The sequence below is a fragment of the Trachypithecus francoisi genome, unplaced genomic scaffold (genome assembly GCF_009764315.1).
Source record: "Trachypithecus francoisi isolate TF-2019V2 unplaced genomic scaffold, Tfra_2.0 Lachesis_group7, whole genome shotgun sequence".
NCBI lineage: Eukaryota > Metazoa > Chordata > Mammalia > Primates > Cercopithecidae > Trachypithecus > Trachypithecus francoisi.
Genome location: NW_022681472.1, coordinates 5,364,662 through 5,387,711, shown reverse-complemented (window position 1 = coordinate 5,387,711; position 23,050 = coordinate 5,364,662). Strand labels below are relative to the sequence as shown.

At 35.7% G+C, this 23,050-nt stretch overlaps 1 protein-coding gene across 1 annotated transcript in view; it reads right to left on the bottom strand.

Annotated features, from left to right (window-relative positions):
• The window catches only part of SNTG1 (syntrophin gamma 1), a gene marked incomplete at its 5' end in the record, with an annotated part of 382,785 nt that extends 361,170 nt beyond the window's left edge, over positions 1–21,615 (bottom strand). Inside the window, 2 exons of the mRNA XM_033202518.1 lie at positions 6,564–6,620; positions 21,601–21,615. Coding sequence (XP_033058409.1) covers positions 6,564–6,620; positions 21,601–21,615 — 72 coding nt within the window. The remainder of the gene's footprint in view (positions 1–6,563; positions 6,621–21,600) is intronic.
• Positions 21,616–23,050: the final 1,435 nt, after the last annotated feature.

Below are 23,050 nucleotides of genomic sequence, written 5' to 3'. Positions count from 1 at the left end.
ACCAGTGGTTTCAACTACTTATTGGGACTAATCCATAATCCTCAATTTAAGCTTTAGTGTCTTCCTGTTATCTCCTTTTATTGTTTTTTGAGATGGAGTCTCGCTCTGTCGCCCAGGCTGGAGTGCCATGGCATAATCTCGGCTCACTGCAACCCCTGCCTCCCAGGTTCAAGCGATTCTCCTGCCTCAGCCTCCAGAATAGCTGAGACTACAGGCGTGTGCCACCACGCCAGGCTAATTTTTGTATTTTTAGTAGAGATGGGGGTTTCATCATGTTGGCCAGGATGGTCTTGATCTCTTGACCTTGTGATCCACCCACCTCAGCCTCCCAAAGTGCTGGGATTACAAGTGTGAACCCCATGCCAGGCCCTGTTACCTACTTTTATGATGGAAATGGACATATCCATTTTGTCAATAGTGAAAACAAGCAAATTGGACTTGAGTAAAAATAACAGGGGAAGCGAAATGCAGAAAAATGTATGCAAGCTTGTGCGTGCACTTATAGCAACAGTTGTTATTTAAATATTTTTGCCCAGATACCACTAATAAGTTAAAAGGAATACAATTATTACAACTAATATAAAGATATATTTTATTTGGAAAATTTGAAACAATTAGTACTCAACCCTTTATCTTACAAAATTGCTTACTTGATCTTGGTCATTTTGACACATTTATTTCAATTTTATTTTATTTTATTTTATTTTATTTATTTATTTATTTTTGAGACAGAGACTCGCTATGTCACCCAGGCTGAAATGCAGTGGCATGATCTCAGCTCACTGCAACCTCCGCCTCACAGGTTCTAGTGATTCTCCTTCTTCAGCCTCCCAAGTAGCTGGGACTACAGGCATGTGCCACCATGCCCAGATAATTTTCTAAAATTATTTTTAGTAGAGACGGGTTTTCACCATGTTGGTCAAGCAGGTCTTGAACTCCTGACCTCAAATGATCTTCCCGTCTCGGCCTCGCAGAGTCCTGGGATTTTAGGCATGAGCCACCGTGCCTGGCCTTATTTCAGTTTTAAATAAACCAGAAAGTAAACAGCATAGAGAGGAAACATGATTTGTGTCCCTGAGTAGAGAGTTTTGAGGTAATTTATTCCAGGTTTCATAGTTCAAAGCATAGTTATTAAGGGTAAGGACTTTGTTATCAGCTTCTAGGGGGACTGAGGTCCAACTCTACTGCTTATAGCAATAGATGAATTACTTAACCTCTTGACACTTAATCTCATTGTTTGTGGAAGGTAAAACAATAGTTATCTACTTCGTTGGATAATAAAGGCAAGTTAAACTAAATATAAAGTATTTAGCTCAGAATCTGGCACTTAATAAGAGGGGCATAAATATTAGCAATTATTCATAAATGAGAAGATGATTAAGAGTAACAATGATTATAATTATATTTTTGATTGCTGCAGTGTTAAAGCTTCCAAATAGAAATCACCTTTGATTGCATACATTTATTTAATGGACATAGATAGTTTATATATTTGCATAAGAAAGTTGTGTCTGTTGGAAAATATTGCATAAAATATTTTTACAGTAATAACATTTAAAAGTTCCTTTCCCTCAAAGGTAATTTTTAAAATGACAATGGTCAGAAGTATAATTTAATAATGTGCAGATAGATAGTGTTGGATTTTAAAAGACATAAGAGATAAATAAAGCCTCACAAGGGCAAGATGATGGCTGACTTTAACCTGACTATCCCTATGGTAATTCTGATAAGAGGAATAAGGCAAAATACAATAATATTGGATCCGACGATGCAGAAATTCGGTGATTTCTGCAGATGTAGTTGAGGAAACTATTAAAGTTATTTATATAAATGCCAAGTCTTTGAATGGTCCAGACCAGAGAATAGGCACTTGAGAGGGAAGGAGACAAGAATTGGTGATGCTGGGAGAAAAACCATGAAATGCCGGTAGAAATGGTGCTACAGCAGAGAAAAACAGCCAGGCTGTGCAGGATGCCACTAGCCTGCTGAATCTGTCCGCTTCAAAGGAGCAGTTTCTGCCTGAGAACAGGCAACAGAATATGTGATTACGAGTTGAAAGTTTAGTGGTTCTTTTGTTCAGCTTTGGGGGAAGCCCAGATAGGGCTTTTTGTGGAAACATTTTTAAAAAGTAAATAGAAGAGCTTGATTTTTTTTTTTTTTTTTTAATGATGGACAAATTAACACAAAGAAATAAAAAGCACACAAGTGTGTGGTTTCTGAGAGATGTTTTAATCAAGGAAAATTAAATAATAACAGGCAGGAAGAAATCTAAATCACTGTCAAAAAATACCAAAAGTTACAGCAGGAGTGAGGACACCTCTGAAAGGCAACCTGAGAGAAAGAACAACAGCTTGAATAAGCAAGGATGCCTGCAGGGCTGGGAGCAGGAGTAAGGGCGGTGCACAAAACCCTAGAAGGGTTCTGATCAGAGAGGAAGGAAGTATTGCTCTCTCCTTCAAGGGTCTAAAGTAGGGGTTTGCTTCACTTAAAGACAGCAGAGGGGCCGGGCGCGGTGGCTCAAGCCTGTAATCCCAGCACTTTGGGAGGCCGAGACGGGCGGATCACGAGGTCAGGAGATCGAGACCATCCTGGCTAACACGGTGAAACCCCGTCTCTACTAAAAAATACAAAAACTAGCCGGGCGTGGTGGCCGGCGCCTGTAGTCCCAGCTACTCAGGAGGCTGAGGCAGGAGAATGGCGTGAACCCGGGAGGCGGAGCTTGCAGTGAGCTGAGATCCGGCCACTGTACTCCAGCCTGGGCTACAGCGAGACTCCATCTCAAAAAAAAAAAAAAAAAGACAGCAGAGGGACTGGCGTAAATGTGTATGTCATGCCTCCACATTGCATCTCATTACATTATGGCTCAGTTCCTCATTTGATCCTTCTAGATTTGCTAAACAGCAATGAAAGAATAACTGTAGAATGAGATAGGAAAGCAAAGAAAGTAGCACAATCCAGGAAGGGACATTCTCCCCAGAGGTTAAAAAGAATTTCTATTCACTTTAGGAGTTGAAGACAAATAGTTCATCAAAACTGGGAGATGGGGATGTGAACGTCTCAGCCTGTGTGTGGCACTTCTCTGATCAAGGCATCCGCTTCTCCATGTGCAGTATGAGCTAAAGCTGGACACTGTGCTCAGAGGTCATTTCTGGTTTTGCTTTTGTTTTATTATTATTATTATTATTTACAATTAACATGGAGAAATAGGTAATTTTTGTCTTTACCTATTAATGGGGTAAAACATTCTTGTTGTAAAATGATGGGAGTTTAGGCACCTAAAGGACAAATATGTCCGTGAAGATAAATCAGTAATTCCTACCTTAAATCTCAATGTAGTTGATGTCAGAACTTTTTTTGGGTGGCTGTTTTTTTCAAATTGAGTGTCTAGCATTTTTGGAGATGATTTGAAGAAATGATAAGTATGATTTTCAAAGGACAGGCTCAGATTTGGTAAGAAACTCCAAAGAATATACTTCAAAAAATTTAAAGATAAAAATTAAGGAATAATAGAAAGAAAACTAGACAAAATTTGAAAAGAAAAAGGATTCAAACTTATTTAAATCACATTTTTAAAATGTAAAGCTATTACAATATTCCTTTCATTTCTACTAAATACATACTTTCTTCAGGATTTTGGGAAGTTTTGAGATGGGAACTCTCCTCAAAGTGGTCTACATCATATCTGGTATCAGTGCTTCAAGGGAAGAGTTAAAGTCCTAGAATTAAGCTGGTGGGACACAGAACTGCCTCAACCTCCAAGCCACCTGCACATTTTTTGTCCCAGAAGTTTGAATAATGTCTTATATAACGTAAATAAGAAAAATGAAGGTAAAGGCTAACTTTTATTTTCCCATCAACTTATACCCTACAAGGTACTCCGGCTGGAGATAGGGCTTGAGAGAGACAGCAGTATTGCACATGAGCAGCAGACGTCAAGGATTTGTGGACACTGGTAGCTACAGAGACATCATGTTGCCCACAGCCCACGGCCAGTGAGACATGTTAACCAATAAAATACTGGACTCAAACCTACATAAGAAGCCCCTCTTCACTGTCCTTGTCCACTTTGTCAGGAGATACGACGAATTACCGTGATGCATAGTGGTGACTGTAACGGGAACGTCCCCAAGCCAAGATTTGTCAGGAGTGTAGGGCATGGTCAGCTGGCTTTGACTTCTAGCAGCACATGTTAGAGCGTTTGACTGCATTCTGTCTAAAAAGGACATTTGTTACCCTTTAACCAAGTTTTTTTTTTTTTTATGAGTGTTTTTAATATAAAACTAAAATGCCATGTGTTCTGAGTCCAGTAGAATTCACAAGCACCTATAGGAGTCTTAACTACATTGATAAATGATTTTTCAGTTGTCTAGCATACCATCTTCCTTCTGTGATGTTAAGCCGAGACCATAAAGGTTTTAATTAATAATTCTCACCACGAATCTTCCAGGTGTGTGCCAGTGAGGATTACTTAACTGAAGCAAATAAGGGTAAGATATGCATTTACATATTTATAGGCATACTTATATTAGAGGCTCAAATTGCTCCTGAAAACTCTAAATAAATAGTTCAACACCAGAATACTAATTCTGCTTCTAACCTAGAACGATATTTTTAAAAAATGTTTATACATGTTTTTAAATTCTAAGGATTCTAAGGATCTAAGGAAAATAGTGCTAACAAATAAGCACAGTAGTTTATTCAATTCACATATGACAGGGGAAAGAGATTTTTGTAATAACATTGCTAGTTAAAAGAAAGAATCATATTTTGATCTAAATAATCAGAATGAAAGATAGTTTAAAAAATACAAAAATGAAGTTCAGAGGTAAGAATTGAGAAAGTAAAAATAAAAAACCATAAAAGGAATTTCTTTAGGATGAACGGGTAACATTCTGAATAAAAATCTTGATGTTTGTATTTCTTGTCAGAGTGTGCGTGTCATACGAATTTTGCAAAATGTTCTTTTTTGTTAATCCTAATATAAGATATTGATCATAGTTCAAATACCACTTATTGGTCAATATTTGAATGGAAACTACATGCTTATTTAATTCAAAAATTATTCTATTTATTACACACATAACAGTTTTGTTTGGATTGAAATAGTGAAAACATCAATATGAAAAGATTTATTTAGAAAAATTATTGATGCTTAAAAACTAGGTTAAAATGTGGTATTTTAATAAAAATACATAGGATTGTATTATTGGGTTTAAATTATAAATACAAACAACAACAACAAAAGGAAAAGAACGTTTCTAGGTGACATAAAATTAATGTAAGCAATACTACCAGAAATAGAGTTAGTGCCTGGTTCGGTAAAAATAATTACTTCAGATGAAATCAGTTCTCACTATTGGATTTCATTCATGGATTTTCTAGTATCTTGTGTGGTACCTTTAAATTCTTTACAGCAATATCAATAAACAGCTTGGCCAAAAGAAAAAAAAAATCTCATTTGTTGAGGGATGAAATTCTCATGGCATACTTTCCACATCCTATAATTTGTTCTGCATGCTTCCCTGGTCCTAGTTGGTGATAAAATAAAGTTTCACTTTGATAAACCGAATGTACAAAATATGTTTTAAAGCCTATGCTTTGTATAGCAATATTCTTTTCTTATCACTGACAGTACAACACTATTGCATACTGATTTCTACTCTGAGTCATTTTCACAAAGTCAACTAGAGCTGATGTTCACAAAATTTAGAGTTCTGATTTCCATACATATATGACATGAGTTGTGCTGAAATATCAAGAAATGTGTGCTTGAAATATATAAATTATTTTCACCCTATATAAGTCAAATGACTAACCCAAGAATTATAAAGTTAAACTTCATTTATCTACGAAGAGATGTAGGTTTGATAAAGGCATTGTAATTATGAGATTAACTCTTCAATATTCACATAATTTTCCATCCTTTAAAAATTTCTCCTTTATTTCTATAATAAATTACAGATATGGCACATCTCTAATAGTCAATAGTATACAAAATGAAAGCCTTTAAAATTTGATAATAAATTGAAATGAACACATATGTTCACTTTTAAAATAAAGCCTATGCAAAGACTTTAAGTCTATCCTATATGACTAGCACTATAAAATTAAATTTACCGATTTCTTTTTAAAAAATGAAAAATAAGCAAGATGAACAGAATACAATATCTCACTATTGGGCTGTATAAGTGTTATTATTCTGTTTAATATTATTGTTATTATTCTATTTACTTCAGATCATCATTTCCTACTCCAGTTTGTTAAAGAAAGATATGCACACGACATCATATTTAACATTTCAGAAGAAACCAGATAAAGAAAGTTAATGAGTTATATTAAATGGTAAGGTAAAATTCCCATATTCTTTGCTAAATTTTCTAAATCAAATGGTAAGAGTTGGCAGGAATTCTGTGAGAACCTACCTAACTTACATCCCAGTCCAAATATTAAGAAGTTTGCTACAGCCATTCTTGTCTAATGATTAATCAGCAAACATTGAAATGCACCAAAGTTCAACTTTTATGGCACGGCCTTTGTAAGGATAGACTAGAAAGGCAGGCTACCTTTATGCTTAATCCAAATCCTCCTACTGTTTGTCTTCTGATGGTCACCGTTCTTTCCTGAAAGACAGGATTGTTAAGAATGGTTAGTGTTTCCTAATACTATACTTACACACCGTTTTCTGTTGTTGTTTGGTTTTCTTCTGGGTTTTGCTTTTGCTCTTTAAAAAAAGAGAACTCTTTTGTGATGGGATAGATGCTCCACATTTTGTAAAAAATGGTCCTTGACTTTTAAATCTAAGGGATATTTGTCAAAATAAAAAGGAGTAAAATGTTAATAAACTCCTAAACTCTTAAAAATAAGTTATTCTCAATGATTATTTTGAGCATATTTTAGAATCTAAACTTTTATACTTCTTCTTATTTCCACATCACGTATTCATGTTTTCTAAGAAATGACAAGTTTTAGGCTATATAAAAGTAACTCAGAGGCAATGGTAAATATGATCTTGGTAAACCATGGCCCTGTCTCCATCACTGCCTGGAATTTGGGAGCTAAGCTGGGAGGTTGCTGTGGCCAGCACAGAAATGATTCATATGAGTGCTTTAGATTGAAAGTGAATAAACCAAGTCCACAATAAATTAATTGCTTGTTCATAAAATTAATAAGTTACACATCTAAGTAATAATGATAATTGAATTATCAACTTTAAAAATTAGTTTATTGGGCCGGGCGCGGTGGCTCAAGCCTGTAATCCCAGCACTTTGGGAGGCCGAGACGGGCGGATCACGAGGTCAGGAGATCGAGACCATCCTGGCTAACACGGTGAAACCCCGTCTCTACTAAAAAATACAAAAAACTAGCCGGGCGAGGTGGCGGGCGCTTGTAGTCCCAGCTACTCGGGAGGCTGAGGCAGGAGAATGGCGTAAACCCGGGAGGCGGAGCTTGCAGTGAGCTGAGATCCGGCCACTGCATTCCAGCCTGGGTGACAGAGCGAGACTCCGTCTCAAAAAAAAAAAAAAAAATTAGTTTCTTTTCCTCTCCACAATAGAAGTAATTCAGTCACTGGCCTATAAAACTTCAAAATCACAAAGATGATGGCATGAGAACAAAGAGCTACATTTGACAAATCTTGTAATTTTCAATTTGAAAAATCGATACTGCTCTGATTTTGGACAGTCGTCTCCACATAGTGCTTACTGTGGAGGCATGCTATAGGGCTGAACGCTTTAATTTATAGCTTGCTCCATGACATCAATCTTCTTGAACCTCCCCCTGTGCAGAGCCATTTGAGACACTGACCCCTTTCCCCTGAATCTGGGGTATATATTTGTCATCTGGTCCCTATATCTCTACAAATGCCTTTTGCCCACATTATCCACTTCCAAATGGAAATACCCCTCTTTCTTACAGATGAATTGCTTCCCTCATTCCTTTGTTCTACAGAAACTGTGTGGAACAGATAATATCATTTAAAAAGAACTAGTGAAAATCAGAAAAATGTGTGCTTCTGCTGGCTCTTGCTAAATATTTTAAGACAGCATAAGACTCTCATTTTGGCAAGGTTAAAAACTTCCTTTTTTAGCCAGAAGTTTGGTTTCTATAAATAGAACAAAATAATGCTTAAAGAACAAGATTGCCATACTAGAATTTGAGGTATACTAATATTGATGTATTTTGAATTTTGAAAATAGGACTTTTTGATGAAGATTGGTGCATATTTACTTAGAAATTATTATTATTATTTTTGAATGCAAATGAGTAACATTCAATGATATAAATTGTCTTTATTTTCACAATGTGCTGAGTAATTTCATCTATTTCTAAAATATTTATGTTACTTAATCTGTCATCTAATCATACTTTCAAACCAAAATTAAAATTATAATTGTACCAATAAGTTTATATGTGTATAACAATTTATGCAAAGCAACTTGAAATATAAGACAAACTAAACTTTGCAGTATTAAATAAAATACCAAAGCAAAAAGGAAGGTTAAACATGTGCATTCTAGGTACACAAAAATCTATTAATAATTTAAGATAAACTACATATGTATTAGAAATGTCTTTTTATTGAACAGGAGAAGTGCAATCTGTCTAATTAATAATTAATTAATATTTATTATTTCTCATTAAATGATTCATTAAAGAGAAGTTGAATATTGCACGTAATATTGGAATTGAAGTTAGAGAACGTGCCAATGACTCAAATAGCCACAACTTCATATGTTCAGCAAATTACTTATTCCCTGTGAACCTCTGTTTTCAAATTTGCAAAATGCTGATAAATAATACATAGCAATTAAAAGCTTTGTTTTGAGAATTAACATTTGTAAAGGACCCTGGCATAGAGTAGAAATTTAATGTTCACAGACACACACACACACACACACCACACACACACACACTCCAATATTCTACACAGGGATTCTTACATAATAGTCATTTTAATATATTTACATCATAGAATAACTCAAATACTGGAAGACTCAGATTCAGGAACAGGTGAATTAAATAGTGACTATTTTTCCTCTAAAATACATAGGTAAACTGCTTTTATAAAACTGACCACCCAGCTAAACTAAAACTCCCGGATGACAGGAACTATGTCCTTTTTTCCTTTTCTGTAAAAAGTAAATATGTGATTCCTTAAAACAGTATCCAAATCAATGGTGCAGTCATCCAGACAACCCATATCAGCTGTCTTCAAATACAAATTTCAGTCAAAGCAAATGTATTTCAATCAGCAAATGGCATCTCCTAAATTTTGTAGAGTATTTTGCATAGCAATCATTGGTCATGAGGAAAACTTGGTCAGTAATCGCTGCTCAGTAGCTAAATGCATCCTGAAATGCTGCTTTCCTTTGACAGAAACAACAAGCACCCCAGGGTTCTCAAAATCCATTTCTTTGAATTTCTTTACTCATGTTCGACAAGCCCACCCTCTAATCTCTGGTGGAAAATATTTAGAACATGTTCCAAATCAAATACAAAAATGCTGATGCAGAAAAGATTTCGGAGAGACTAAAGAGTCAGCAGAAACTACCAAAAATATCTCAAAAACAGCACTTATCTTAATGTTTTGTTAAACACCTGGGCATACGCACATATACATGCAAACCCTAGCTGGTGCCTCCAGCTGCTGCTTCTTCATTAGCTTACTTTTAAGAAAGTTAGGAGAGACGAGCCAAAATAAATTACTTCGTGTTTGAAAACCAAGATTGTGCATTGGTCACTGCAGGCAGCAGGAAGCATAAAAGGGGAAAGAACTGTTCTTGGTGTGACCTCTGCTAATATGTTCCCAGTTGTTTGTGTTTGCGCTAGCTCTGCCACTTTATCCCCTTACACCTCTGCTTCTTCCCTCCTCCCAAAATAGATGCAATAAAAAGAAGAAAAGAACCTTGTCAAATACTCAGCTCATAAATCAGACAATACCTGGAAGCTGACCTGAAATTATATTTAGTTAACACATCATGAGTGTGGTAAAGACTGTTGCCAGGTAACAAAACACCGTCCTTTGGGAGACCAAAGTATTGTCAGTGATTTTATCTTGTAAAACACAAAATCTGGGCTGATGCTCCTATACAGTCTCATATATACAAAACGCCTTCATTTAATCTTCCTATTCCTTACAAAAATGCAAAGAATTGAGTCCAAGATTAATATCAGACTTTATAAAGACTGGCTACACACCTAAATAATCAACATCAGTGTTACAAAAAAAGTTGTGTATTAAACACTTAGTATGCTTTGTAGAAAAATATAACTAGCACCTCTGCTTTTTGGAATATTACATTGTAAGTTGCATATAGGGAGAGATTACAACAAACAGTGCTGGAGGAATTGGACATTCATAAGAAGAAAAGGCATATATACTACACTCTTCACAAAAATTAACATAGTGTATGCTTAAATATTAAAAGCACAGTAGTACTGGAAGAAAATATAGGAGAAAATCCATGTGACTTTTGGTTTAGTGATGAGTTTTTAGATACAACACCAAAAGTATGATTTATAAAAAAGTTGATAAATTAGAATATATTAAAATTAATAACTTCTGCTTTGTGCAAGAAACTGCTAAGAGAATGAAAAGAAAAGCTGCAGACTAGAGGAAAATATTTGTAAATCACATATCTGATAAAAGACTTGTATCCAAAATATACACATAACTCATAACGCTCAGTAAGAACACAAACAACCTAATTAAAAAGTGGCTAAAGTATTTGAGCAAAGACTTAATCAAAAAAGATAAGCAAATAGCAAGCAAGCCTATGAAGATATGTTCAACATCATTTGTCGGGGGGAATTGTAAATTAAAATAAAAATGAGATGATATTATACACTTATTAAAATAGCTAAAATCCAAAACATCGACAATACCAAATGCTTACAAGAATTCTGTTCAAGGCTAATTCTCATTTCTTATTGGTGTGAATGCAAAAGAGATTTTGGAAGTTTCTTATAAAGCTGAACCTAGTCTTAACATCTGATCTGGGAATGACACTCCTAGGTCTTTACCCAAATAAATTGAAAGTTTATGTTTATACAAAAATCTGCACGCAGATATTTATACTATCTATATCCATTATCACCAATAAGTATAAATAGCCAAACATGATACCCTTCAATAAGTAAATGAATACACAAACTGTGGTACATCTACACAGTTAAGTACTGAACAATTTTAAAAATGAGCAATCAAGCTGCAAAAAGACATGGAGATTGTGCATGCATAGCTTCCCACATTATCAATATCCCCTATGAGATGGGAACATTTGTTAGAACTTATAAACGCACATTGACAAAGAGTCTCCACGTTAATGAAACTATTTTACATGATATTACAATAGGAATTGCATACCATTATACATTGTCAAAACTCACAGAAATTTAGAGCACCAAGAGCAACCTTAATATATGCAAATGTTTAAAAATAATTTAGAGCTAAAGAAGGAATGCAGTCTGTGACACTTGAACTACATTACGAATGTATGTTATAACCTGAGCGATGGGGCAGGGGAAAGATGTGCTGACCTAAGTCACTGTGGAAATGTACTGTGAAAGGGTCATTTACGCAAAGTGGCCCCCACATGCTGAAAAAGCCAAGAAACCAAAGAATGAGGAAAACAAATTGACTTTGTTGTAAGGGGTGTTTTATTGGCGGAACTTGCAGATAGAATTGTGGAAGACAGGCCGGGCGCGGTGGCTCAAGCCTGTAATCCCAGCACTTTGGGAGGCCGAGTCGGGTGGATCACGAGGTCAGGAGATCGAGACCATCCTGGCTAACACGGTGAAACCCCGTCTCTACTAAAAAAGATACAAAAAACTAGCCGGGCGAGGTGGTGGGCGCCTGTAGTCCCAGCTGCTCGGAGGCTGAGGCAGGAGAATGGCGTGAACCCGGGAGGCGGAGCTTGCAGTGAGCCGAGATCCGGCCACAGCACTCCAGCCTGGGCGACAGAGCGAGACTCCGTCTCAAAAAAAAAAAAAAAAAAAAAAAAAAAAGAATTGTGGAAGACAGTGTGGCGATTCCTCAAGGATCTAGAACTAGGAATAACATTTGACCCAGCCATCCCATTTCTGGGTATATACTCAAAAGATTATAAATCATGCTGCTATAAAGACACATGCACACACGTATGTTTATTGTGGCACTATTCACAATAGCAAAGACTTGGAACCAACCCAAATGTCCATCAAGGACAGACTGGATTAAGAAAATGTGGCACATATGCACCATGGAATTCTGTGCAGCCATAAAAAAGGATGAGTTCATGTTCTTTGTAGGGACATAGACGCAGCTGGAAACCATCATTCTCAGCAAACTATAGCAAGAACAGAAAACCAAACACCGCACGTTCTCACTCATAGGGGGGAATTAAACAATGAGAACACTTGGACACAGGTTGGGAAACATCACACACCAGGGCCTGTTGTGGAGTGGGGGGAGTGGGGAGGGATAGCATTAGGAGATATACCTAATGTAAATGACGAGTTAATGGGTGCAGTACACCAACATGGCACATGTATACATATGTAACAAGTCTGCACGTTGTGCACATGTACCCTAGAACATAAAGTATAAAAATAATAAAAAAAAATCCTAATACTCTTATGCATGTATATTGAAATTTAACAAGTAAATGGATGGTGGATGAAGGGAAGCCAGGTTTCTCAGTGTTGGAGAAGAATTCACAGATAAGCAAGAGGAGGAGGCTAAAAAGTTTCATGAGGTTATGGAAACTAGTTGGGGACATCAGTATAAACTCATGTTTAGCTTAATATTGATATTGATGTTTATGCATAAAAACATTTTAAAATATGTGAATATACACAGTTTTTGTCTTTCTAAAAATACATTTTTTGAGATATAATTCATACACCATGAAATTCACTCATTTGAAGTGTGCAATTCAATGACTTTTAGCATAGTCACAGGTCTGCATTCATCACCACAATTAATTTATTTGGCTACTATGAATAAAGCTGCTGTAATATTCATGTGCAAGCATTTTTTGGCACATTAGTAACAATTTCTCTTGCATATATACCGAGTATTGAAAGCAGAAATTGTCAGACTGTTTTTCATTGTGGCCGCATCATTTTATATTCGCATCAACAAGGTATGAGAATTTCAATTTCTCCATATTCTCACTAAACCTTATTATCTGTCTTTGTGATTATAGCCACCCTAATTGATAAAAAGTTGTATATAATGGTTTTAATATAAATTTCCCTGATGGCACTTTGTTCATTTTCTTACCATTTATTTACCTTCTTTAGAAAAACATCTAGTCAAATTATTTGCCCATTTTTTATTGCCTGTTTAATTGAATTGTGAAAGCTTTTTTTTTTTTTTTTTTTTTTTGAGACGGAGTCTCGCTCTCCCGGGCTGGAGTGGTGCAGTGGCCGGATCTCAGCTCACTGCAAGCTCCGCCTCCCGGGTTTACGCCATTCTCCTGCCTCAGCCTCCCGAGTAGCTGGGACTACAGGCGCCCGCCAACTCGCCCGGCTAGATTTTTGTATTTTTTTAGTAGAGACGGGGTTTCACCGTGTTAGCCAGGATGGTCTCGATCTCCTGACCTCGTGATCCGCCCGTCTCGGCCTCCCAAAGTGCTGGGATTACAGGCTTGAGCCACCGCGCCCGGCCTGTGAAAGCTTTTTACACATTCTGAATATAAATACCACACTAGATTTCTGACTTACAAAAGTGTTCACCCATTTTGTGTATTGTCTTTTCACTATATTGATAATGTTATTTGAAGCACAAAAGTTTTAAATTTTTGGATGTGCCATTTATCTATTTTTTCTGTGTTTTTTGTAACTTGCACCTTGATGTCAAATTTACAAAACTATCACCTAAACCAATGTCAAAATGATTCACATGTATGTTTCCTTCTAAATTTTAACAGTTTTAGTTCTTAAATTTAGATGTTTCATGTATTTTCAATTAGCATTTGCATGTGGTGTGAGGTAGGTTTCCAAATTCATTATCATACATGTAAATATTCAGTTGTCCCAGAACCATTTGCTGAAAAGACAGTTCTTTCTTCACTGATTTGGGCACCCTTGCTAAAAATAAGTCGACTATAAATGTGTTTATTTCTGAACTCTCAATTCTATTCTACTGATCTAATATGCCTATCATTTTACCAGTACCACACACCCTAGGTTACTGTCTATTCATAGTAAGTTTTGAAATTGGGAAATATGAACCCTCAAACTCCTTTCTTTTGTTTTTTTTTTTTTTTCCAAAATTGTTTTTGTTATTTGAAATCTCTTGTATCTGCATATGAACTTTAGAATTAGTTTGTCTATTCCTGCAAGGAAATTAGCTGGGATTTTTTTATAGGGATTTATATGTAGATCAATTTTGGTAATGTTATTATAATATAAACAGTAATACTGAGTTTTCTAATACATGAAAATGATATGTCTTTCCATTTATTTAGGTTCTCTTTAATTTCTTTTATTCATGATTTTCAGTTTTCAGAATACATATTTTATAATTTTGTTAAATTGATTCCTAAGTATTTTTGATGCTATTTTAAATGAACAATGGGGTACTTGGTCCCAAGGAAGTAATAGCATCCCATCTTAGAAGACTTAGGCACAGAACTTACCTCCCTAGACAATTTTACAAAAATCTAATGAAAGAGAATAGATTACAAAAATTAAGGCCCTTTCCTATAAATTATTTTAGACTCATATTTATAGCACTTCTGAGGTTTCTTGCTTCATTCCCTTTGATTTGTTCCCCCAGCAAGCTCTCAGGGTTTTTCTCTCTTGCTACAAGTGTAGTGGTGAAAAAGATTAACATTCTCTAAAGTCCACTGAAAATTGTAGTTTGTAGCAGGTCCTTCATATCTGACTTAAGGTCATTAGATAATGGAAACTATTTAAAATTTAAATATTCCTTGTTAGCTTTGTTTGCAAAGAATTGAAAATTGCACAATTTCACTTTTGTTTCTGCAAATACGCATCTGTAATATAAACAGAGGCACAGCGATGTTAAGTAACTTTACCAAGGTCAGTTAGTGATGAATTCTCTATATTGAAATGCAGGCACTAGGAGCCACTGCCTATATATTCATCCCCTGTTCTAGTCTGTCTTTTATTGCTTTTCTTTTCTTTTAAGAGACAAGAGTCTCACTCTGTTGCTGAGGCTGGAATGCAGTGGCTTCATTATAACTCATTGTAACCTTGAATTCCTGAGCTAAAGACATCCTTCTGCATCAGCCTCTCCAGTATCTAGGACTACAGGCATATGCCACCATGCTTAACTAACTTTTTAATTTTTTGCAGAAATGGAGTTTATGTTGTCCAGGCTGGTCTCCAACTCCTGGCCTCAAGTGATCTTCTCACCTTTGCCTCCCAAAGCACTGGGATTACAGGTGCAAGCCACTGCACCTCGTCCTGTCTCCTGTTTCTCAACACTTATTTAGATGGTAACGTCTCTGAGGAGCGCTGTATTAAACATTGTTTCCTTTTGTCTAATCTACTGTTTCTCTAACTGAAAACTCTAGCATGGGACTGCTAATTGATTTTGACAAATCTATATTTAAAAGGTTGTGTGAGACAAAGATTCACTAATTCAAATCATCTAATGAATTGTATTTGAATATATTGTCCCAAGAGTGCCTCTTGGCATAATATAGAAAGAACAATTGAGTAATTTTTTTCTGAGAATATTTTTAAATTGCTAGGTAAAAATGTATTTGAGGCTGGGTGCAGCGACTCATGCCTTTAATCCCAGTGCTTTGGGAGGCCAAGGTGGGAGGGTTGCATGAGGCCACGCCTTTGAGAATAGGTTGAGCAACATTGTGAGACCCTGTCTCTACAAAACATAAAAAAGCTTAGCCAAGCCCAGTGGTATGCACCTGTAGGCCAAGCTACTCGGGAGGCTGAGGCAGGACAGCTTGAACAAAGTAGTTTCACCTGGGTGTGTGGTGAACTATGATCATGCCACTGCACCCAAGCTGGGTAACAGAGGGAGATCCTGACTCAAAAAATTAAAAATAAAAAAAGTGTATACATACATATTTGAATATTTGCATTAGTGTCTGTTTTCTTTAATAGTCTTTTGATACAGTTTTTTAAAAGATTCATACCATTTATAAATATTGATATTAATACTAATTATTATGGTTACATTTCTGCAAAGTTTAATATTTTACTTAGTAAAATTGGCTTGTAATTTTAAATTATTGTTAAATAATATTTTTGACTGTAACATATATCATAATGGTAATTTAGGGGCCAATTACCACAAAACTAAGAATTAACATTGATTTTTGCTTTTCGTGAAACCTTTATTGTGGGTAAGAAATTTTATATCTATGTAGGTAGAAGTATACGTAACCATTCCTCAGTGTCTGTGGGGGATTGACTCCATGATCTCCCTGGAATACCAAAATCTTCAGATGCTCAAGTCCCTTGTATAAGATGGTATAGTATTTACATGTGATCTACATACATCTCCAGGTAAACTTTAACTCATCTTTAGATTACTTAAAATAGCTAAATACAATATAAGTTCTATATAAATAGTTATTAAATAGCTATTATGCTATATTGCTATATTATAACCTACACAGTAAAGTTATACTTTATTGCTTTTTAAATTTGTATTATGTCTTATTGTATTTTTTTCTGAATATTTTTCATTTTACAGGAATGGAAGTTGCTATAGGTGAGTCAGTGAGTGAGTGGTGAGTGATTGTGAATGATAGCACACTACTTTATAATACTGTAGACTTTATGAACATGCTATGCTTAAGTTATACTAAATTTATTTTAAAATACTTTTCTTTCTTCACTAATAAGTTAGCTTCAGCCTATTGTAACATTTTTTACTTTATAAACTTTTTTTTGACTTTTAGTAACACTTAGCTTAAAACACAAACACATTGTATAGCTGTGTAAAAATATTTTCTTTATATTCTTACTCTATAAGCCTTTCTATTTATTATTATTTTTTTTTTAAATGTTTTTGTTAAAAACTAAAACATATACACACATATTAGCCTAGGCCTACACAGGGTCAGGATCATTAAGATATAACTAGAAATTTTTCAGCTCCATTATAATCTTATGATACAGTGTATTATATGTGGCCCTTCATTGACCAAATATCATTATTGCTGAAAGCAATAACAAGTGAATTATTATACAGTGTCACAGACAAGAGGTGCCTGAGGAGATCTGAGGACTACATACAGTGGTGTCCTGGATGCGATCCTGGACTATCGATGAAAACTAAGAAAATCCAAATACGCTATGGACTTGTGTTACAATTTACCTATCAAAATGTATTCATTCACTGTAACCAACTTACCATACTATGTAAGATGTTAATAGGGGAGCCTGGGTGTGTGGTATGTCTCTATATTATTTTTGCAATTGTTTCTGTCAATCTAAAACTGTTCTAAAAAATAAAGCATATTTTTAATGGAGGAAATTAAATTTAGTGAAGACTTCCAGAATGCCAGACATTCTACTTTGCACTTGATTTACAGAAGAATATAAAACAACTGGGATTTAGGAACTCATCCAATTTGCTTCTTCACTGCAAGCTTATTTCAGCACCCCATTGCATCTCCTAAGTATTTTTTACCAATAATATCAGACTGACCTTTTTTTACATAATTCAGTTTAATGCTTACTTTTTATCTGTATCAAAGTAATGTACGTATGTTAAAATAGCAGTCCCTAACCTTTTTGGCATGAAGCACTGGTTTCATGGAAGACAATTTTTCCATAGACCAGGGTGGTGGGGATTAGACTAGGAATGATTCAAGCTTATTACATTTATTGTGCACTTTATTTCTATTATTATTATTATAGTATAGTATATAATGAGATAATTCTACAACTCACCATAATGTAGAATCAGTGAGAGCCCTCAGCTTGTTTTCCTGCAACTAGGTGGTCCCATCTGGGGGTGATGGGAGACAGTGGCAGATCATCAGATATTAGATTCTCATAACGAGTGCACAACCTAGATCCCTGGCATGTGCAGTTCATAATAGGATATGAGCTTCCGTGAGAATCTGATGCTGCTGATGATCTGATGGGAGACAGAGCTCAGACAGTAATGTGTGATCACCTGCCACTCACCTCCTGCTGTGTGGCCTGGTTCCCAACAGGCCATGGACTGGTGCCAGTTGGGACCCCTGTGTTAAAAGTCTAATATTCTACATGAGTTGTATTAACAACAACAACAAAAAATCTTTTTGCACTTATCTCCACTTAGCTTTCACCTGCCTAGATGCAAATCTTGTGCCATTTCTTATTATGATTCATCACATATTACTAAATAATATACTTGTGATTTATTGTCTTCCATTTTAAGATGGTATTTCTATTACAGAAAAAAATATTGATTTCTCATAAGCAATACTATACACATACACTCTTTATATTCCAGTTTCACCTGTAAAGATAATTATAATTTTCTAGTGAATCAGTATTCGATGTTTATGTAATTGCTTGGAAATATTATTCACACCTAATACAGTAAGTATAGCATAATTATGTTTCCATCTTGTGCAATTCTTAGTATTTCCTGAAGTTCCTAAATGGCTTTTGAAATTTTCCTAGTTTTCTATATACCTGTCTGTCATGAAACTGATTCCCAAACTTGACAGAAGAGTAAAACTCATCTTAATAAAGTCATGTATTATAATGTTTTCAATAATACAATAGTGTAATTTTTAACTTTTTAAAAATCTCTCTCTCTCCTGGACTCACACATCCTCCTGTTCCCATGTCAGCTAATTAAGTTCTTTGTGTGCTACACAGCTGTTGCCCTGCGACCTCTATTCATCCCATTCCTGGAATCTTGTATCATATTTCTGTGTAGGATCTGTTTCCTAACTCCATGTTTGCCTTTTTAAAATTTACTTCTTCAATATGTTTACTAGTGACCTTTGATCACTCATCCATGCATGGTGTAAAAATGATAGTGGAAACTGTATATATGTGGCTAGATTTTTGATTGGTACACTTTACAGATGCTGAGGAGCTTCCAAATGTCAGTATTTGTTGTCGAGGCTTTCTCTTGAGATTATCTTTTTCCGTTTGTTTGTTTGTTTATTTTGTCTGAAAAGAAACTTCCATTCACTTGCCAAGGACTTACAGACCTAGGTTCTGTATTCTGGGAGAGGAGTGACCCTGAGGGAGGGTACCTTGCACATCTCGCTATCTCACCATGTTTAATCCCTTCATTTGCAGTGCAATGCCTCATCACAGTTTCACCTGGAGCACATTCCTGGAACCTTTGATTCACTCATTCCAAAATCAAACATCATGTTTATTTGCTGTTAGGACCAGAGACTGGGGAAGAAGGGTCTTTTGTCTGTAGCAAGAGATGTTCTCTAAAACCTCAAACACAGGTACCATCAGGCTCTCCGTCTTTAGACTATCCCCATATCCAAGACTTTAGAAGAACTTTGGGTTTCCAATACTTGAGTCTTTCACCATTTGAAGTTAAAGACTTGACCACTTTATTTCGACTCCCTAATGTAATGTCAGGCACTCAGACTTTACCTTTCTCTGACTGCTAGTCAGTTAAGTCTCATATCATCACATTTTTGTGTCAATTTCCATAGGTTTTATTTTATTTTTTACATTTCTCATTTGATTTATGCTTCTTTTCCATTTTCCTTATATATTTTCTCAAGCTGAGAGTCATTTCATGTACTGAGCTTTAATTTACTGATTTATTTGAAAGCTACTCTTGTTCATAGTTTACTTGAAAATACTGCCTTTGTGAATATATCCACAATATCTCTCTGTCAGATAGCATTCCGCTATTGCCTTTGGATGAATAGCTTTTGGTCATCCTTTGGCAAGAATATAGGGGAAAGGATAAAGAAGTTAACTTGAGTTAAAAATTAAAGGTTTTATAGTCATGTTGAGTGCAAAAAAATAAGTGAATAAATGAACTTTTGGAAAGGGATTATTAAATTATAAAACTTCAATGAAACTTAAATGCGGAATTCAGAATCAGGAGAAATGAGATGATTTTTTATTGTTTTTTGCAATATTGAATATTTCAAATAATGGTTGTGTGGCTACTATATACTAAGCACTGTCTTACAAGCTATAAACACAACAGAGAACAAACTGATTTAAAAATTTCTGCCTGTTAGGTGCTCACACTTTAGTGAAGTGTTTGAAGATTTTCCTTGTATCTCTCTGTTATTGGTTTCTACTTTGATTCCATTATAGTCAGAGAACACACACTGTATGGATTTCTATTATTTTAAAATATTGATATTTACTCATTTCATGATCAAAAATATGTTATAACATAATAATAAAGCCAACTTTGCAAAAACTGAATCAGTGAGAAAAGTTTGACAGTTAAAAAGATCTGAGCTAACCCACCGAAACCCACCTCCTGCTTTTAACTTTCAACATGCCTGAATTATATCGGGGCTTAGGCCAGAGCTAATTTTGGAAGATATTTAGGTTACAGTTTAAATAATAGCCGTTTCCCAAAACTGAGTCTGTATGCCTGTATCATCTGACTAGGGGGAGTAAAGGAGCCTGCATGCTAGTAAGGTGTAGATATACACAATTGCTAGCCATTCTTGCAAATAACATCACTATTGTAGAACCTAAGATTGGCCTTTTGAGATATCCTTTCAGGTTTTTGCATGTCTAATACCTGGCTCTACCTGGCCCCACAAACCCCACTCCTGTGGCTCCACCTAGAAGCTTTAACTCCCTGTTATTTAATCTCTCACATATTACCTGATTAACCCCACCCCTTCACCAACCTACCTTTGGAAAACTCCTAACCTATGAACTTTTGGAGAGATTGATTTAAGTAATAATTCTGTCTCCTGCATGCTGTGGCTGGCCTCGTGTCAATTAAACTCTTTTTTTATTTACTGCAATACTGTGGTCTTTATTTGTGAAGCAGACAGAAAGTACCCCTCATACAGTTACAGTAAATGTTCTTTGGTATTTTAAAATAATGTGTAATCTACTGTATGTTCTGTACATTTGTTCATTAGATCTGGTTGGTTGATAATGTTTCTGAGTCTTTCTATATTACTTATCTTTTTGTCTACTTGGTCAATCAGTTTTATGTGATCTACCTATCTAGATAGATAGATAGATAGATGATAGATAGATAGATAGATAGATAGATAGATAGATAGATACATACATACATACATACATAGATCACTGTTGAAGGAAATTCAAATATTTTACCCCAAAATATATATTTTGATATATTTGAAATGACTGCCTTCTGGCCAGCAAACAGAAGTGGTCTTGTTAGCCTATCTTTTGTGAATAAAATTTGCATCTGTAGAGAATCTCCATTAATGCAGTCAGTCCTGTCCTTTCTATGCCTTTTCCAGGTCCAGGAGAGATTGAGAGTGTGACATTTTTTAAAGTCTGAAAAGAAACATTTACTCTATAGAGGCTTGGTCTGCACAACAAGGCCACTTTGCAAGTCAGTCTCCTTCCTTTCTCCCTCCCATAACCTGTCTTGCCATTAAAATCTGTTTTTGGAGATACTCTGGTTCTGCATTATGTCTGTAATTTCAAGATGGTATATAAGCTTTTATTACTTACTGAAAAGTTGAGTCTTCATTCTGGAGGCTCCCAGGTATACACATTAACTAAGTCTGCATGCCTTTTTTCCTATTAATGAATATGTCTCATGTCAGTGATCTTTCAGCAGACCTTTAGGGGGCCAAGAGCCTATGGCCCTCACACTGTCTATTGGTGTTGTCAGAGGAGTTTGAAATAGAGCAACTCAATCTTAAATAAGGGTTGAGTAAAATAAAGCTGAAACCTACTGGGCTGCATTCCTAGGAGGTTACGGCATTCTTAGTCACAGGATGAGATAGAAGTTTGGCACAAGATACAGGTCATAAAGGCCTTGCTGATGAAATAGGTTGCAATAAAAAAAAGCCAGTTAAATCTCACCAAAAACAAAATGGTGACAAGAGTGACCTCTGGTGGTCCTCACTGCTACACTCGGACCAGCACCATGACAGTTTACAAATGTTATGGCAATGTGAGGAAGTTAGGCTATATTGTTTAAAAGGGGGAAGCATGAATAATTCACCTCTTGTTTAGCATATGATCAAGAAATAACCATAAATATGGGCCACTGGCAGGCCTGAAAGCTTCTCTGCCTATGGAGTAACCATTCTTTTATTCCTTTACTAGCTTAATAAGCTTGCTTTCATTTTACTCTATGGACTCACACTGAATTCTTTCTTGTGGAGATCGAAGAGCCCTCTTTTGGGGTTTGGATTGGGACCCCTTTCTGGTAACAGTGTCAGCATTTTACTAGTTCAAGGGAAGTAATAGAAACCTCACTTTCATTTAAATCTCACTGTATCACCCCCCTCCCCCCCCCCCTTTTTTTTTTTTTTGAAACAGAGTCTCACTCTGTTGCAAGGCTGGAGTGCAGTGGCACAATCTTGACTTACCACAATCTCTGCCTCCCTGGTTAAACAATTCTCCTGCCTCAGCCTCCCAAGTAGCTGGGACCACAGGCGCATGCCATCACACCCAGCTAATTTTTGTATTTTTAGTTGAGACAAGGTTTCACCATGTTGGCCAGGATGGTCTTGATCTCTTGGCCTCATGATCCACCCACCTCAGCCTCCCAAAGTGCTGGGATTACAGGCATGAGTCACTGCACCTGGCCTATCTTCCCCTATTTTTAATTGTTATAAATATTTTCTCTATATATATTGAGAAGTACATTAGACAATGTTATAATTTTTGCTTGAACCATCACCCTTCCTTTAAAAAACTTAAGGGGAAAAGAAAAATGTATTGTATTTACATATCTTTTAATTATTTTTCTTCCTTTGTGATGTTTCAGGATTCCTTCTTTAATCATTTACTCTCTGTTGAGAGAGATCTTTGTAGCCATTCCTTTAGTGAGAGACTTTTCTTATACTTCTTGTATCTTATGATGTCTTGATTTTCTCTTGATTCCTGGAGGATATGTTTCACAGATACAGAATTCTGGGTTGACAGTTTTTTTTTTTTTCCTTTCAGC